Source organism: Myotis davidii, unplaced genomic scaffold (assembly GCF_000327345.1).
Source record: "Myotis davidii unplaced genomic scaffold, ASM32734v1 scaffold681, whole genome shotgun sequence".
NCBI classification, from domain to species: Eukaryota; Metazoa; Chordata; class Mammalia; order Chiroptera; family Vespertilionidae; genus Myotis; species Myotis davidii.
Window position 1 is genome coordinate 1100567 of NW_006291551.1, and position 17567 is coordinate 1118133.

Consider the following 17567-nt stretch of genomic DNA (forward strand, 5'->3'; position numbering starts at 1 on the left):
ATCTTAGACACCTGGCGCTGGGTACTGGACTCCAGGACTGAGCCCTGGAAACTCCACTTCGTTGTCATCATGACTCATGGAAGAAGTTTCACACCTGCACCAGTGATGGCCCAGTCTGGGAGCCCACAATGTAGAATGTTTGAACCGAACACATGTATAGATGCAGGTCAGAGGCTATAGCAGGTGCAGCCTGCTTATACCACCTGCACCTTTTCTGTACATACTTCTAGCTTCCATGGAAAGCACCTGTGCTTCTCTGCCTGAGGGTTCTTTAAAGACAGGAGAAGCTGGAAGTTCTGGGGAGTTGACAACTTCAGGAAGCAATGAGAGATGGGAGCTGTTTACATAAATGCCAATTTCTTTGACTCTTGGGTAGAATAACTTTGAATGTGTTCTACACAGTCTCCTACAGGTCACTAGTGAGATGGCACCCAGTTCCCAAAGCAGCAACCAGCTCAGCACTCCCTTCCCTGGCTCACTTCCTCAGACCCCTACCAAAATGCCTAGGATCACCTCCTAAAAAAACTACCTGTGCTTGCATCTTTGTCTCAGGATCTAATGGGCTGATTCAGTTCTGCATTCTGTGCTCAAGGCAAAGAAATCTGTGGAGAGGGCTGTCCAGATATATCAGGGCTGTATCCTAGATTCTGAGTACTCAAGCACCCAATATCTACACATTCTGCAATAGACTGATGTCTGTATCCCTTTAAAATATGTATGTTGAAATCCTAACCCATTATGTGATGGTTAGGAGGTGAGGCCTTTGGGAGGAGATTAGGTCTGAGGATACAGCCCTCATGGAAATGATTATTGCCCTTAATCTCTGGAAACCCAAGAGCTCCCTGCTCCTTCTGCCATGTGGGGACACAGCAAGAAGATAGCCATCTATGAACCAGGAAGTAGGTCCTCACCAGATACTGAATCTGTCAATGCCTTGATCTTGGACTTTTCAGCCTACAGAACTGTGAGAAATAAATTTCTATTGTTTATAAGCCATGCAGTCTGTTATTTTGTTACAGCAGCCCAAATGGACTAAAACACATCCTTTGACAAATGATCATTTATTATATATGTCTGGACTGTGTACTCAGATTGGGGGGGGACCATTGACATAGTTGAGCACCAAGTAAGGTGTCCTGGCCAGTCGGGCAGGAGAACAGCAGGGGCTCCCTGACTGGGGCAGGAGCAATGTGAAACCCACCAAGAGAAGGAAGAGAAGAAGGAATAAGGTCAAGGGCCACTTGGATACAGGAGTGGGAGCTCTGTAAAGGAAAACGCAGTGTTAAATATACAGTGGGCTGCCATCATGAGCCCTGTCTCCCTACACCCCCAGACCCATCTCCCAGGCATCTCACCCAGAATCTACCTCCAGCATCACATCCTGGAGATTGGAAGATGCATGACTCTTCTTGTCCTAAGGGTAGATAGTAACCAGAAGCAGAATACATGGAAGGGACACTTAATGTGGACTTCCCTTATTATCATAGACCTACAGGGCTGAGCTTATTTCTCCTCCATTCCTTGTACCCCCTTCCTCCTCTGGGCCCCTCATGGGCTTGGAATATCTCTAAGTATAGTGGATGTCTTTCTGTGGCTGTCCTCCAACCAATTCCCCTTTCCTGGTAACAGGGGCTCAATTTGGTATGCAGGGAGTGTCAGACTTCCCCACTTTCCTAACAGTACACCTCCACTTCCATGATTAGTCATATGACCCAGATATGGCCTATCAGAGCCTTCCATCAGGTTGGCCACTGTGATTGGTTCAGGACCCATGGGGAGTGGAATCAGCCCTGGGACGTGGCTGCTAGTAAGTCAGCGGCATTCTCCTTTTGGGTGGGTAACCAGAAGAAAGTATGTAGCTACCAGGGCAGCCATTTTGCTGAGAAGGAATCCGCCTTGGGGAAGTAGAATCTCAAGAGCAAGGGTCTGAGCCCTGATAGCATTAGAGGTCCTGAATTCAACAGTACCTGGACTTTTCAGGAATATGAAAAAATTGCATCCCCTCTTTTGTGTAATTCAATTTGGGTCACTTGCCCAAATTGATATACCTAACTGAGGACCAGCTGACCTGAGACTTCTGGAGCAGGGAGCGTCTTTGGTGACCTACTAAGTGTTTCCGGTGGCTGAGACCCAACATGAATATGTCCTGTGGAGAGACAGAGTTGTGAGGTCCTGGGACAACCAGTGACAAAGAAACACAAGATTGGGGAAGGGCCAAGATAGAGGGTGTCACAGAGATGTGATGCTGGGGGAAGAGAAGGATCTTGGGAAGACACAAAGAGCAGGGCAGAGCCAAAGAACCTGAGAGGAGAAACATTATTCATTCATTCACTCAACTAATATTTAATGAGTGTCTATTACATGCCAGGCAGTGTTCAAGGAGCTGGGGACACAGTGGCAATGGAAACAGGCAAAGTCTGTATAATGTCAAGATGTGGTAAGTGCCATTAGAAAATAAAGTAAGAGGATAAGGATAATATTTGGAGGCCAGAGCAGGCCTCTCTGAAGAGGAGACACTTGAGGGGAGACTGGAATGAAGGTAGGAGGCAAGCTGGGCATGCATCTTGGGGCTTTGAGATGGGAGTGAATTTGGAATGTTTAAAGAAGAGCCAAGAAGCTAATGTGGCTGTAGCGGATTGAGCAAGGGGGAGAGTGAGAGGAAACGAGGAAATGTACATATAGATGGATGAGAAAGAAAAACAGAAAGAATAAGACAGAGGAAGATACAGAAACCAAGAGACAGAGGGAGGGAGGGAGGGAGAAAAGCACTGACACGCCAAGAGAGAAAGATACAGAGAGAGGCAGAGGGAGAGACAGAGCCGCCAAGATCGCCTTGGAAGGGAAGGACCCTGCTAGGAGGTGCACAGAGGTGTCCTGTGGGTGCCCGGGTGGGGATGTCCCCCACCTGCCCTCACCTCAAGGCCTTGTCCCCTGCTTTGAGGGCCCCTGTGGCCACACAGCTCACAGGGAGCCCCTGGTGTCCAGGCTGTCTTTTGTCCCAAGGGCCCGAAGCCCCCAATGTCCCCTGCTGGATCCCACTCTAACTCTGCAGGAGTGGGGAGGCTACTGGGTTCCCAGGGCCCCCAGATCCCACCAGGTCCTGGACAGTCTGAATCCTCCTCAATCTCCAAATCCTGGTCCAGTGTGTTGGCCTCCTTGAATACCTGGTCAGAGGACAGAGGTCATGGGGGTTGTGAAATTGGCACCAGGACTGGGGATCACCAGGTTGGTCCATACCAGGCTGTAGCTGACCAGCTGGGCCTGCAGCCGCCACAACCGCCAGAAGATGCTGTCTAGGTGGGCTCCAAGGGCCCTCAGGACCTGCTGCAGGGATGCCCAGGCCTGAGGCTCACTCCGCTGTGCCAGCCCCTCACTGAACACCAGCAGTGCATCTACACGCTCAGCTGTCCCACGTAGGTCTGCCTGTAGGGCCTGGGAACACATGGTTGGACACCACCACCATCCCCATATACACCAGGGGGACCAGAAACCTGGGACCTGGAATTACATGGCCCCTTCCTACCCAGATACCTAGAACATGGAGTAAACCCATCTTTCACCCAAGGGAGCTGGTACTCCTCCTGAGCCCCTGCCCACCTTCCCATACCTTGGCCTCCCATTGCCCACCTGCAGCTGGACCATCCCATTCTGGGCCAATGTCCAGGGTCCCAGGCCTCGCTCTAGGTCCTGCAGCCGAAGACCCAGGCCCAATAGGCAAAGGTGCAGGCGGTCCTGCTCAGCCTCCAATACCTCCCAGCCAGAGATAGGGCTCTGGGAAACACAAAGGGCCGAGTCAGTGCCAATGGGCCAACCAAAACCTTGTCCCCACTCTCATTGCCACCCCTCTTTTGCCGACTCCTCCTTTCTGGATGCTTCTCTGAAGCAGAGTCCATCTCTGGCTCTGCACCAGGGCTGCTCCCACCTTGAGTCCTTTCCAGTGGAAGGCCTGGGGACTTCTAGTTCAAAGTCTCAAGGTTTTCAAAGCTCCTAGAAACTTGGGACATGCAGGACCTGGAGGTCTGAGGATCACTCTGCTATGCCAGCCCCTCACTGAACACCAGCAGTGCATCTACTGGGAGGGGGTGCTGGAGCTGGATACCCCTACAAGGAATGAGGTTGCACTAGGGCCAATCATGAAATAATTCTCTCTCAGTTTGAAATATTTCTATAATGATTGACAAAGAATCATTTATGAGTGTCCCTCCCTCCACAGGTGCCCAACACTTTTCCAGAATCATCAATTCATCCCCATGTGGAGGCTAGATTCTAGGGGAAAGAGAGGAGGTGGGGCACAAGGGGCCTGGGTTACCGCAGCTCACCTCACGGTGTTTGCCCCCAGTGGAGTCCTCATGGGAAGAAGGCGTTGGCAATCTGGGGTGACCAGATGTAGGCTCAGTGTTCTTCAGCCCACCCTGCAAGTGCTCAGAAGGATCCAAAGAGCCCTGCCCCAGCGTCTGGGCTTGCTCTGGCCTGGGAGGTAGGAGGCATTGGCAGACCCTTGGGTGAACCTAGGTGCCCATTATCCACTCTAGCCTACCCATCCCCAGCTTTCTTTCCCACATCCCCAGGTGATCAGAGCCACAGTACCTCTTACCCTCAAAGTGCCCCTGCTACTGCCGTCACCCCTTTAGGACCCAAGTTTCAAAAGCCCCAGCTCCTACCTGAGTCTTTCCTCTTCAGAAGGGCAGACGGTGGGTTCAGCAATGTCCAGTTCCCTAGGGGCTCCAGGGGGATGATTGAGGGGCTCTGAGTGGGGTCCAGGGTCCAGAGATGGGGGCAGGGCCATAGTTGGGGGCCTAGGGATAGAGTCAGTGAGAATACTTTGGTCCCAGACCCAGCCCCTTGGAGATCCCAGCTGCAGCCTAGTTCCTCTCTCTGGAGAGACTGCTGACCCTACCCTCACCCCGTTCCCTGTAGCCCTGGCTCTGGGACCTGCTGATTTTCACTCCAAAGTGAGGAGCACACTTACCCCTCAGTCTTTGTCTCTAGGGACACACTAACTCGTTCCGACTCCCAAAATCAGCTAACTTTAAGGTCTCCAGCCTTTTCCAAGTCAGTGGTGTCCCCTCAGACATCCACAGGACTCACCCAGGCCCCAGGCGGATGGAGGCCCAGGAGCAGGCTCAGCTTTACCTCCTTTCAAGTGAAACCTGGACCCAGGTAACTTGATGCCAGCTCAGGTGACAGTGGCACAACTTTTAACTCCCTAGCAAACAAGTAACTGAACTTTCTAAGCTCACCCCAACCCACCCAATGGGGTATAATCCTGCCCCCTCAAGAGTCCTGGATTCTGCCCGGCTCATCTGAGCCATTCTTCTGACTCCCAGGACCCATACCATTTAGGGTCCCAGACTCAGCACCTCTCAAGAACACAAGCATCTGTCCCTCCATCCCAATCCAAAACCAAATAATGATTTTTGTTGGTTTATTTGAAATGAAGCCTTTCTGTGGTTCCCACAAAGTTATTGGGAAAATAACCCAGGGGACCCGCCTCTTCCCCAGGGTTTCAAGGTTGCAGGGTTGCAGCTGTTCGAAACTTGATAGTCCGGGAAGCCCAGCAGGTCCTGGGGCCAGGCGTCACTTGCTAAGGAGCAGTCCAGCCCGCAGCACGCGGGGCACCCGGCGGATGGTCAGCGAGACACGGGTGCCACGGACCAGGTGGGCTCCGGGCCGTGCCGATGGGCAGGCGGCAGCGTTGAGCGGTAGAGAGGCGGTGTCGAGTGGATCTACACAGGCCGCTGCGATGCCATGGAGGAGGCGCGTATAGGCAGTGCCACGAAGTACCAGGAGGCTGCGGGGTTCCAGCAACAGCGAGGTGGCCGGCCGGGGTGGGGGCCGGGGCTGCGGGGAGTATAAATGGTCAGTGGGTCCCCAAAAGTAGAAGGGTAGAAGAAGTTAGCAGACTTTGAGTCAGGGAGCGAGGGTCAGCATGTCCCCAGAGACAAAGACTGAGGGGCAAGTGTGCCCCTCATTTTGGAGTGAAAATCAGCAGATCCCAGAGCCAGGGTTACAGGGAACGGGGCGAGGGTAGGGTCAGCAGTCCCTCCAGAGAGGGGGGAACTAGGCTGCAGTTGGGATCTCCAAGGGGCTAGGACCAAGGTATCAGTGGTCACAGGGAACTGGGTTGAGAGCTTGACAGAAGTCAGGAGTTGGGGTGGGCCGGGATGGGGAAGCAGAATGAGGCAGAGATGATCTGGTGTAGTCTGGGTGTATCTGCAGACATCAGGATTTTTGAGGGAACTGGCACAACTGGCAGGGTGTCCGGGGTAATCAGGAGCATGCAATACTACAGAGCGACCTAAGCAGCAGCTGGGGTCAGGATGTGCAGGGGGATTTCTGTGAACACTGTAGTGTCAGAAATGCATCACTCAGAGAAAGAGGTCAGGGACGCTGCTGTCATGTGCAGCCCTAGAGGACAGTCAGGCCATCTAGGGAGTCTTTGAGCAGCAAGCCAGGTGCCAAGGTGTGGGAGGTCAGTGTTGGGGTGCTCTGTACTGTAGGCAGAGAGAGTTAGGATATCTGGAAGGATGTCAAGGACACTCACAAATGAATGGTGTTGGAGTATCTGAGGAAATCAGTGTCTGCTGGAGTATTGGGGAACCCTGCATGGGGTATGTGGACATTGGGCTACTGGAGCACTCTGAACGTGTGGGCCAAGGGATCTTCAGGGTGTCTGGCCATTTCAATCAGCAGGTAGGGGTACTGGGAGTATCTGTGGATATCAAGCTTTCTAGGGCACCCTGCAAGCAGATGGGTTAGGTGTCTGGGAAGACATGGTTGCATTCTATGAGGGACAGGGAAGGTATCTGGGAGGTTATCAAGGGTATCTTGCAGGCAGGTGGGATTAGGGCTTCTTAGGGGATGTGGGATGTGAGAGTGCCCACAAGTGACTGGGGCAGTGTCCCAGGGCCCACCTGCTCTGTAGGGTCCTCATCCTTTGGCTGCCACGGCTCGTAGAGATCCAGCATGGTGTGGGAGCCCAGGCTGATGGTGCTGACGGTCGGGTAGTACAGTGGCCCATCCTTGTGGGGCTGGGGAGTGGGCACCAGGGCTGGACAGGGCAGGAGTCCACCCCCCGCACCCTCTAGGGTTCAAGGGGGCCTCCCAGGTGGGGACAGGGAGATGAATGCCTGGTGGGGTGTGTGGCAATGGCCTGCCCCATGATGGATCAGAGGTCTGGGAGTTGGGGTGAGGATGTATAGTTACCATGATGCCCTCCCCAGGCAGATACTGGTTCACAAGGACGTGGTTGGCTGGGAGACCCCCAAAAAGATTGAGGTCAGACACTTTGTCCACGTAGCGCTGAAGCCACAGAGGAAGCCGCTCAGGAACCATCCCTCGGGGATGTGGGAGCCCACCTGGAAGAGGGCAATGGGGTCCTGAGAGCACCTAACCAAGGAGCCCTCGCACCTCAAGCCCTCACTAATGATATCACCAGGGTTGGTAGCACGCTGACCTTCTCAGGGATGCCTGATTCTTTGGAGATCACCACCCAACCCTTCAAAGGTTTCCTGATGCCTTAAAGGTTTCCTGGAACATTTGAAAGCACCAACTTATAAGGAAATTCCTAATCCCATAGAACCTCTACTGACACTTCTGATCCTCCTGGCCCTTGGGACCCCTTGAACCTTCAAGGGCCCCCTAATATCTTAAGACTAACCAACCTGAAGCACCTGCTCTAACCCACATCCTTAAATCACCCATGCCCCCAGGCAGGAACACTTACCCCAATTCTGTAACTTCCTCCCAGAGAGCTGAGTCCACTTTGGCTTTGGGGCATTGAAGACCTAGGAGGTGGGGAGGGGGTCACTCATTTATTAGGACCGCTCTGATTCTCCCACCCAGGCCAACATAGAGGTCTTTACCTGGGGTGGAAAAGGGTTATCTCAGTATCTGTGGGAATGGTTTCCTGAGATAGTGTTCCCAAGATTTTGCTGTTTGCTCTTTCCCCTGTGGCAGCTGCTGCTAGCCCCAAAGCCCACCTATGTCTACTGGGATTGAGGAAAGGAACCAGGGCTACACAACTTCGGTCTGAATCCACTTAGAACTCTGGCCTGCACTGGGCTCTTTTAGCCCAGTAAATAGTCTGCACCCTGTAATTTCCTGGGCTATCTCAGAATAGTCTAACTTTTGGGACCTTTATTTCTATTACCTTGGGGGCGGGGGGGGAGGGGAAGGGGGGGAGGAGGATGTACTACACTAGGCTATCTCAGCATAGCAAAGAGAGTACTTTGAAAAGTCTCCACTGCCAAGATCCCAAAGTTCTAGAATGAGCCATCTTCAAGAAGTCTACACTCAGTAATCTCCTTGTTCCCTTTATGGTTTGGGGGCTGGAATGAGCTATCTCATCACAAGTCTGTGTTCTGTGGCTAACTTTTTCCTGGGGCTCAACCTAGACAAGACTAGTTGGAACAGCACAAGGAAGAACTGTGCTCTATTATTTTTTGTGTGTGGGTGTGTGTGTGCTCTATTATTAAGGCTCTGGGGCTACAAAGGATTGTCCCAGTGCAAGGACTGATCTTTGTAAAGTTTTCATTCCCCAAACCTTAAATAGAACACAGACTGGATTACCTCAGCACAGGTGGTCTGTGTTGAGAAATCTTGTTTCCAAGACTCTGGGTCTATGCTGAGCTATTTAAGCAGAGGAAAGAGTATACTCTGTAACATTCTGAGGCCTGGGCTTCCTCAGCACTAAAAATTCTTCATTCCCCAAACATCAAAGGCCTGAACTGGGCTATCTCAGCCTATATTTATAATCTCCTTTTCTCTAAAATAGCAGGAGTGGGCTATCTCAGAACAGAGAATATGGGCTCTGTAACTTCCTCGTTTCTGAGGCTCTGGGCGTGTACCGGCCTATTCTAGCACAAGGAATCTGATCTCAATAACATCTTTGTTTTGGAAGTCGGACTGGCCTATCTCAGCACAGGAAATCTGAGCTCCATAATAATCACTTCATTTCTAAGAATCAGTTTGGTTTCCCCTAAGCTTCCCGGGAAAAGCTCTTTCTGACAGGCCCAGTGGGTCCTGAGAGTGAGGGATGGGTGGCACTCTTCTTCCTGCCAGAATCTCCATTATAGCCTCAGGGGCTCTCAAGCAGAAACTACGATTTGGGGAAGGATCTGGAAAGATGGGAAAAACAGACCAGAAGGGCACTGAGGTCACCTGTCGAAGCAAATACTCCTCCTCTTCCTTGGAGATGAAGTCAGGGACATAGTAGATTACAGGTGGTGCCTAGGATGGAGAGATCCCCCTGAAACTGGTACCCTTTGACCTATACGGGGACCCTAACAATGATGAGCAGCCCCCTCCCTCTGTAGTAAGGTTCAGGATGTTCCCAGACAGGCCAGGGCCTGAAGTTGAGGGACTAATGCCCATTTTGGGGACAGAAAGTGGGAGTGAGATAGGGGAAGAATGAACCTAGAGGGAGCAGTCCCAGCTCACAAACCAGGAGTCAGCCTGCTTATCACCACTTTATCTTCCACCCTCAGTCCTCCCACCTTCACCCTCTGCACCCCCAGTCCTGACAACCTGCTCCACCCTGAATGGTTCCAGGGCTGGGACCCTGGAGTCCTGATCCTCTGACACCAACTCCATGCACCCGATCCTGTGAGGAGGAGAGAATATGCTAAGGTCACCAAGCCTCCTACCCTCAGGTTATGGTCCCACTTTCTGCTCTATCATGGGTCAGGGCCTCAGCCCTCTAACCAAACTCACTGAATTTCTAAAACCTGAGTCCTCAGCCTCTCAAAGCCACCCAGTGAGCTCCCAGGCTCTTTGCCTGGACACAGTAAGCACCCAGAACATCCAAACTCCATCTACCACGAGCCTATCAAACTACACATATTTTGTTCTCTCATGAGAGAACATCCTCTCACAGAGAACATCCTCTGACCCCACTGGGAGCTTTTCTCAAGAGCTTCACAGCCTCTAGGGCTGCACCCCCAGAACCCCTTTAAACATCTTAACTTGAGACCCCTTCCTAACAACCAGATTGCAACCCTGAGCCTCGCTCTCCAACAACATTCAGGATGGAGTCCCTATGGGCTCCTCCTGCTCAAGCCCTTTTAGATGCCACATTCTGAACACCCTGTACCCCCAAACTGAATCTCCTCTGACGCATCCATTCTGTCTCCTTAGATCCCCTCACTCTGGACTCCCTCAGATTTCCCTTCCCGCGCACCCCTTCACTGCAGCGTTCTTGGACCTAAAGCCCTGCGCCTGACTCCTCTCAAACCTTTCTTCCCTGAATATGAGAGCCGCCCACTCCCCTCCCCCTTAACACACACACACTCCACATTCTGCGCTCCTCGGACCCCCACCCTCAGACCCCTATTCCCGCCCTCCGCCACCCACAAAACTGACCGTCCACCAATGTCCCCACCAATATCCAAATTCAACACCCCTTTTCCTTTCCCAGCCATTTCCTCCCCCTCGTTTCCGACGCAGGAGTCCTGAGACCAATGGGAACTCTCACAGGCCTGAAGGGTCCGCCTTCCGCCCAATTGGCGCTCTCACCCAATATTGTCCCGCCCCCTCACCCTCGTCCAGCGATAGGCTGCGCCTCCCGGCCTCTGAGCCACTGGGGACCCTCGGTTACCCGGCTTCCTGTGGCACCGACCAATCAGCTCCAGAACCGAACCTGTCCACGCTGGAGTGGGCCCAGATGGGAGGGGCAGCCGTGGCGACCACAGGAAGAAGATGGGACTGTTAGGACTCTCCGCGGACTAGATCGTCCTGTGCCCAGGCTGCGGGGAGGCGAGATTTAAGGAAGGACTTCCTCTCTCGTCCTCCCCCAGCAGCGGTGCAGGGGAGGGCTGTAATACCCAGACTCAGGTCCGACACAGCGAAGCCATAGAAACGTCTTTATTGAAGGGGGCAGAGGGGTCATGCTGAGTTCTGGGACATGCAGTTAAGGGGTAGTCTGAGCTGTCCTTGGTAGTGAGGCCCCCAGGTCCGTCCTTGACTCCCTGGGCCTTCAGGGTCTCCCTCACGCTGCTAGTCTGGCCTGGGTGCTGTGACGTCATTTAGGGTCAGTGACTCAGATTTGGTGTTTTGGACCTATGACCAGAACGTGGATTGAAATGAGGGCTCCAGGATTTGGTATCCCCTCAAGGCCTTAGGGTGCCCTTCATGTATGAGATGGAGGCTTTAGGATTTGGGGTTCTTTGGGAGCTGGGACTCTTGGAATTTGGCGTCTTGAGATCCATGACTCAGGGCATTGAAGTCCTCTAGTTTTCAGGGATGAGCATAACTGTTTGGGGTCTCCTGGTACCTATGAATAGGGCTTAAGATGCCATGGTAGCCTGGGATGCATGACCTGACTACAGTCTCCTCCATTCCAGGCACAAGGACGTCCATGATTGGGGTTTCCTGGGGGCTTGGGATTGGGTTTTTACATTTAGGACTCCCTGGGAATTTGGGGATCCCATGGCTTGGGGGTCCTGGAAATTAGGGCTTTGGGGTGTTCTAGAGGCTGTAGGACTTGGGGGCACATGGGAGTTTGGGATCCCCAGTCTCAACATGGGGGCTCCAAATTTTGGGTTCCCCCAAAAGGGAAAGTCATCACTTTAAAAATAGAGAATTTTCTGGAAATCTGGCCAGCAGAGGGGCTGTGGGCCATATTGGGTGGGCTTCATACAAGGCACTGGGGGATTCTTGAGGGTGCAGTGGATAGGAACACTTGGGGGTCCTGTATTAGTACTTCCAGGTCTATTTTGGTATCTGTAAATTGGAGGTGTCAGTGGCCTGGTTAATGTGTGTCTTCTTCAGGGGTAAGAGCAGGAGTCTTTGTAAATGGAGGGGGCAGTCTCTGATTGCAGTATAAGGGTTTTGGGGTAACTATGGGGAATCCCATCTTGAGGGGACTGATGTTAAATGTAGCATAGGGACATAAAGGTCTGTAACTGCAGCTCTGGAGGCGTTGTGACTAGTCAGACCTGTGTTTATTTCAAGGGGATTTGATGGGTTCTTTTTTAATGGGGGAGAGCTCTGGGATGAGTGACTGAGGAATGTTCTGCTGTGGAGCATTATGTGGAGAAGGTCACCATTTGGAGTGATGTGGAAATCTATTATTGGGAGTCCTGCTCTGAGTGGTTGAGGATAGGGACTAGCCTGAAGGAGCTACACTCAAGAAATCTTTCTGGGTAACATGGGATCTGTATTTGGGCATTTATCATGGGGGAATCTGTTAATGATGGGGCCTCGGTGATTAATAAGGGCTGGCTAATGGGGATCTCTAGTCTGGATGTGTTATTGGGAATATCTATCTCAGGGTGACCTGGGGGCTCCTTGTGTCAGGAGATGCTAGAGGGGCTGTCTCTTTGTAAGGTGTCCAGGGCCTCTAAGACTGCATCTCCGCCCTCAGCATCCAAGGAAACCAGCAGCAGAAGAGCAATCTGGAAAGGAGAACCATGTCACTCCTTAATGCAGGGATGGGAACATCTGGGTCTGTCTCCCTCAGCTCTTCCCCAACTGTTTGGCCTTGCTGGATTCTGCCTCTACCTGTTTGGCTGTGCCTTCCCAGGCTCCTGTGGAAAGTGTTCTGCCTCCCCTAAGTATCCCTTAAAAATTGAAGTCTCCAGAATTTAGTGCAGGGTCTCACTCCCTTAAAGACCTTTTCTCGATAAGCTGACTAGTCACAAGTTTTCCTAACAAGTTTTCCAGAACCTCTATTTCTGGCCCCAACCAGAGCCCCAGACCCCTGTGTCCAATGGCCTGGCTACGCACCTGGAGATTGAGTTCTCTGATGCGATGTCTTTTGGGGTCCGGACTGTTGTAAATGTGCGTTTGGGCTGCGTCACTGAAGGGGAGAGCAAGGTCTCAGGTGAGGGGATGATAGACCCACTTGTGCCCTCAATACTCACCCAGACTCTACCCACCCAGACTCCTGGACCCCACATTCCCAATATCCATCTGAACCTTTTATGTCAATAATATTCTGTGTCCTCCAATACCTACCCATGTCTCCACTGCCTGCCCAGAGCTTGTTGTTAACATCCCCATACCCCATAGCACCTATCTTCTTGGGGCTCCTGTTTCATCATTTTCCTGGACTCTGTTCCCAGTTTAATACTGGAGAATCTGTCACTAGCATGACCCTTCCTCCTGTCCCCAAACTCTCCTCCCCACTCTCCAGCCCCCAACTCACTTGTCACTTGATGCACTTTTTTGGCTCCGACATTGTCCCCAGGGGGATCAGTGGATCCACCAATCCTGGGGAGATATGAAGAGTGGGAGGAGTCAGAGCCTCAGAAGCCAGGGTCTGACCTGGAGATGGGGGTCGGGGGCCCATGCGGAAAGAGCTCAGGTGTGGGGGTGGGTATCCAGACTGTTCTGCTAGTCCAAGAAGAGGAGACAACTGAAGAGGGAATCAGGGTCCTGGGTGATACTTTGAATTGGGCTCACCTCTGGATTCGGGATGCTGGTGCAAAGACTCCATGCTTTGGGGAGCAGGTGAAGTACCGGACACCAAAGACAGAGCCATCATGCTTGCCCGTGGGCTGGTCTAGCTCAATTCCATACCAGTAACCTGAAGCAGAAGAGTGTCAGACCTTGAGGCCCTGCCTGTCTCCCAGCCCAGATCCCCATCCTCACCTGGGGCAAAGTCTGTCTTCCCGTAGAAGCGCACAACCCCTTGCTTCTGGCCTGCCACAAGGACTTGGTCTCCAACCGCAGCCTTGGCTCCCTCTCGCTGCTGCAGGTTGCCCATAGATGGGGATGATGGGGGCTTCTTCTTGCCTGGGGGTAGAGGATACAGGGGTGAGGGTAGGAGGGGGCTCCAGGCACCAGCCCTGGGGACCCCAGGGCACCAGAAAGCCCCAAGGCAGAAATTCTGTTCTGGCTCTAATCAGGAACTCCAGAGCCTTCCCTAGAACTGCAGGGCTTTGGTGTGGAGGGAAACAGTCCCAGCCAAGTTAAGAACTGGGAGGATCCCAAATCCTTTCTCAAAGCTGAGGATATTTGCGCCAATAGGAAAAAACAGTCACAGAAGTCAGGAACCCAGCCCGGCCGGCATGACTCAGTGGTTGAGCGTTGACCTATGAACCAGGAGGTCATGGTTTGATTCCCCGTCAGGGCACATGCCCAGGTTGCATGCTAGATCCCCAGTAGAGGGTGTACAGGAGGCAGCTGATCAATGATTCTTTCTCATCATTGATGTTCCTATCTTTCTCTCCCTCTCTTTTTCTCTCTGAAATCAATAAAAAAAAATTAAGAACTGCCGAAACCGGTTTGGCTCAGTGGATAGAGTGTCAGCCTGCAGACTGAAAGGTCCCAGGTTCGATTCCGGTCAAGGGCATGTACCTGGGTTGCGGGCACATCCCCAGAAGGAGATGTGCAGGAGGCAGCTGATTGATGTTTCTCTCTCATTGATGTTTCTAGCTCTCTATCTCTCTCCCTTCCTCTCTGTAAAAAATCCATAAAATATATTTTTTTAAAAAGAAAGAAAAGAAAAGAACTAAAGGTCGTCCTCTAAAATTAGGGGGTTTGGACCTGAGGAGAAACTGAGTCATAGAAGCTCGGCTACCCACAGATTATCTCCAAGACTGGCTCTCCTCACACCTCGGGCTCCCTCTCTGACCTTTGTGTTCCCTTCGGCCTTTGCCAGTGACACGGGAGAAGTCCATCCGGGGAGTGCGAGGTGTGGAGGTGACAGATGAAGGGGGTGCGTCCGCTGCTTTGGAGATCTTGGACACAGAGGCAAAGAGACCTGGAGGGATAGAGCCTGGGCTGGGAGTTGTCCAAGTCTCTGCGCTATGCCTCTACCCCAATATCACCCTCCAACCCCCATTACCCAGTCAGCCACAGAACTACTGAGTGGACCCCACCCGCCACTCCTTTTGGGCCACCAGTGGTACTGACCCTGCTTGGGAGGGCAGATGAAGTACCGGACACCACCAACACTGCCATCATTCTTGCCCTCAGGTTCGTCCAGCTCCACGCCCACCCACTGGCCGCTGGCGAACTCCGTGGTCCCGCAGAACCGCAGTGTGCCCATCTGGAAAAACAAGGGAGGATGTGGCTTGGGGAGGCCTTAGGAGGCTATGATAGATTACTAGCTCACAGGCAGTGTGGTGAGGGAGATGAGGGAGCTCCAGACTCAAATCTCAGCTCAGACATCACCATTTACTGGCCATATGACATAACCTCACTGTGCCTTAATGTGCTCATCTGCAAAATAGGAACAGAAACTGTGCCCACCTTATAGGATTGTTATAGAGCTGCCCTGTTCAATGCAATAAATAGCCACTAGCCAATATATGACAATTTAACTAAAATTAATTACACCAGCCACATTTCAAGTGCTTAATAGCCACATGTGCCTTGTGGTTACTTCATTGGACAGCATAGTTACAGCAACATTTAAAGTTCTCAGATCAGCCAGGTGCTGAGTAAGGGATTAGTGAGTGTTGACTACTATTATCATGTAACTTTGGTCCTGGGACCTCCTGTGTCAGTTTCATCTGGAAAATTGAGATAACAGTCCACCTCCTAGGCTTTGTCTGGTTGAAACACTTTTAATATATGTCAAGTTGCTTAGTTGCAGGGAGTGTGGTTATTATAATAGCGTAAGGCTCCTTTACCTAAGCCTCAGTTCTTGTCTAGAGGATGGGCTAATAAAAAGTGCCACTTTGGAGGGTTAGAGGGATCTGAGCAGTACCTGGCACACAGCACTTAGATGTGCCAAGCCCTAAAGGAATTCAGACATTTTAACTAATTTAAACCTCATACTACCCCCTGACATGGTACTGTTATTAGCTCTTTTGTACAGATGGAGCAACTGATGTCCAACGAGGCAGAATCACTGACCCCAAGCCCCAGAGTTGGTAAGATTTGCCTGAGTAAATCCCTGAGCCTAAGCTCATAACTACTGTGTTATGCTGATTTTCTTAGGGGCAGGGATGGTTATTGCATGTCCTCAAACAAAGGGTTTCACCTCTCTAAGCTTCCTAGAGTCTTCTGGGTTGTAAGATGGGAAGAGTAACTCATCCTGCTTTCAGAATTGTCACATGAATTTAACTAGATCACACACAGCTTTCCAGATGGGACTGGTGCAAAAAGATAGGGAACAAAATGTAACTCTTATGCTTTCTCAAGAAATAAAATCCAGATTCCTTCCAGTGGCATGCAGATCTGGTATGATCAGCCCCTGCTGCCCTCTCCACCTCATCTTCCATCCTGTATAGCAGGGTCTCTGTACCTGCTGTGTGCTCTGTCTTCATATTTTCACAAGGTGAGTTCTTTCCCATCTCAGCTCATACATCACCTCCTTAGAGAAGTCCTCTTAGAACACCCAGCTAAAACCACCTCTACCCTCGCCCAGGGACAACTTACTAAATCCAAGCATTGAATGGTTCCCAAAGCCCTCGTTGCCACCAGAATTGATCTTAACTATGGTTTACTTTATTGACTCTCTTTCATTAGAAATGAAGCTCCATGAAAGCAGGGCTGGGTCTGACATAGTCCTTTATCCCCAAGAATGGGCTTGGTCCAGCATGGAGCCTAAGGGACACCAGTAAATGAATCAAAGTTGGAATGCCTGGACGAAGATTCTGTTCTCTGGACCTTTTTATCTGCTCCCCCTACCTGAGACCCTCTTCTCCTAGCTCACTCCTCATCCTCAAGTAGGTACATCTCGTGCCACACCCCTGACTGTTCTTCCAAAGTATTGACTACTCTGGGAGCAGAGGTGGGTCCTGACTGGAGACCAAGAATCTCAGGGGACCCAGATGGAGCAGAGCTTCACTGACCACTCCGATTGTGCTTCCCCATGACAGCACAATCTGGACTTTCATTGGCAGTTGATGGATCTGTTTCCCATGGGACGGAGACCTCAACCTAGGTTGGGGCACAAAAGAGGCACTCACAGAACAACTGTTAGGTGAAATAAATGTGAATCATTAAAGGGTGGGTCAACAAAGGGAAAGTCTGCACACTGCCCAATGACCCAGTCCTGAGGGGTGAGGACTGAGTCCCTGACCTTCCCTACCCGGTCTAGTCCCTGACCTTCTGGCCATCCAGCAGCACGCGGTCTCCCAGGCGCAGGCCCAATGTGCTGAGCATGAGATTGCCTGGAACATTGTCGTAGTTGGGTAGCGTGACCTTGGGGAGGGCACAGGAGAGTGGCACGGCCTCCTCCAGCAGTGTTCGTAGCTCCTTGGCCACCAGTGCTGCCTCTGCCTTGTCCAGGGTCATGTCCATGGGGTCTGGGACCACCTCCGCTGGCACCTGTCCCTTTCGGTTCTGAGGACCAATGGAAAGATAGGGACAAGGACTCAGTGGTACAGGCTGCACCCCACTGAACCCATGCCCCAAGACCCTGGGTCTAGGTGAAACAGAGGTGGGACTAGGTCACACTTTGGGTCAACATTGGACTAAGAAGGGGTGGAACATTAAGGTGCAGACCATGTTCCAGGGAAATCCACCCATGAGATCTCAGGCTAGGGATGTCAAGTAATTGGGAGAGGGACTAGGGGTGGAGCTGCTAGGGACTGAAGGTTATGGTCAAGTATTGTAGGTCACGCCTTTAGGGAGGCCATGCCCTCAGAGAGCCCAGGCCAGGCATGGGG

The 17567-nt window shown here is 51.9% G+C and overlaps 3 protein-coding genes across 6 annotated transcripts in view; all 3 read right to left on the reverse strand.

Annotated features, from left to right (window-relative positions):
- Positions 1-998: 998 nt before the first annotated feature.
- On the reverse strand, positions 999-7269 carry SYNE4 (spectrin repeat containing, nuclear envelope family member 4). Of its 2 annotated transcripts, none has more exons than XM_015564816.1 (9): positions 7207-7269; positions 4662-4796; positions 4320-4470; positions 3628-3771; positions 3238-3432; positions 2916-3164; positions 2069-2146; positions 1367-1414; positions 999-1262 (listed from the first exon to the last, which is right to left on the reverse strand). In XM_015564816.1, exons 2-9 carry the CDS (start codon positions 4784-4786, stop codon positions 1065-1067), a joined length of 1188 nt encoding a protein of 395 aa, XP_015420302.1. In that variant the 5' UTR covers positions 4787-4796; positions 7207-7269; the 3' UTR covers positions 999-1064. The 2 variants fall into 2 exon arrangements, with proteins under 2 accessions (XP_015420302.1, XP_015420303.1); XM_015564817.1 differs by having other exon boundaries at positions 1048-1262; positions 1356-1414.
- Positions 5412-10464, reverse strand: ALKBH6 (alkB homolog 6). 2 transcript variants are annotated; one of them, XM_006765036.2, is made up of 7 exons: positions 10363-10459; positions 9529-9604; positions 9163-9231; positions 7727-7787; positions 7207-7358; positions 6915-7031; positions 5412-5841 (listed from the first exon to the last, which is right to left on the reverse strand). In XM_006765036.2, the coding sequence occupies exons 1-7, from the start codon at positions 10419-10421 to the stop codon at positions 5578-5580; spliced, it is 798 nt and encodes a 265-aa protein (XP_006765099.1). In that variant the 5' UTR covers positions 10422-10459; the 3' UTR covers positions 5412-5577. The 2 variants fall into 2 exon arrangements, with proteins under 2 accessions (XP_006765099.1, XP_006765101.1); XM_006765038.2 differs by having other exon boundaries at positions 5745-5841; positions 6915-6993; positions 10363-10464.
- Positions 10465-10848: 384 nt separating this feature from the next.
- The window catches only part of CLIP3 (CAP-Gly domain containing linker protein 3), a 12116-nt gene continuing 5397 nt past the window's right edge, over positions 10849-17567 (reverse strand). Inside the window, exons 7-15 of one of the 2 annotated variants that reach the window (XR_001514061.1) lie at positions 17005-17241; positions 14860-14995; positions 14579-14707; positions 13594-13737; positions 13405-13528; positions 13148-13212; positions 12727-12799; positions 11211-12395; positions 10849-11172 (exon numbers count right to left, since the gene is read on the reverse strand). Coding sequence is in view for 1 of the 2 variants with exons in the window: in XM_006765040.2 (XP_006765103.1) it covers positions 12341-12395; positions 12727-12799; positions 13148-13212; positions 13405-13528; positions 13594-13737; positions 14579-14707; positions 14860-14995; positions 17005-17241 (963 nt within the window). In the remaining variant the exon portion in view is untranslated. Of the gene's footprint in view, positions 12396-12726; positions 12800-13147; positions 13213-13404; positions 13529-13593; positions 13738-14578; positions 14708-14859; positions 14996-17004; positions 17242-17567 lie in introns of both variants that reach the window. The other variant, XM_006765040.2, reaches the window with a different exon arrangement.

What these genes read in the sequence shown, in the direction of transcription:
- ALKBH6 (XM_006765036.2), bottom strand. Translation starts at nt 10,421, where the DNA reads ATGGCTGGGAAAGGAAAAGGGGTGTTGAATTTGGATATTGGTGGGGAC. An exon ending in AACCATTCAGGGTGGAGCAG is followed by an intron (nt 9,232 to 9,528) that starts GTTGTCAGGACT and finishes TCTCCATCCTAG; the next exon opens with GCACCACCTGTAATCTACTA. An exon ending in ATGAGGACCCTACAGAGCAG is followed by an intron (nt 5,842 to 6,914) that starts GTGGGCCCTGGG and finishes TACTCCCCGCAG; the next exon opens with CCCCGGCCCCCACCCCGGCC.
- SYNE4 (XM_015564816.1), bottom strand. Translation starts at nt 4,786, where the DNA reads ATGGCCCTGCCCCCATCTCTGGACCCTGGACCCCACTCAGAGCCCCTC. An exon ending in ATGGGATGGTCCAGCTGCAG is followed by an intron (nt 3,433 to 3,627) that starts GTGGGCAATGGG and finishes ATGTGTTCCCAG; the next exon opens with GCCCTACAGGCAGACCTACG. An exon ending in CCCTGCTCCAGAAGTCTCAG is followed by an intron (nt 1,415 to 2,068) that starts GTCAGCTGGTCC and finishes ATCTACCCTTAG; the next exon opens with GACAAGAAGAGTCATGCATC.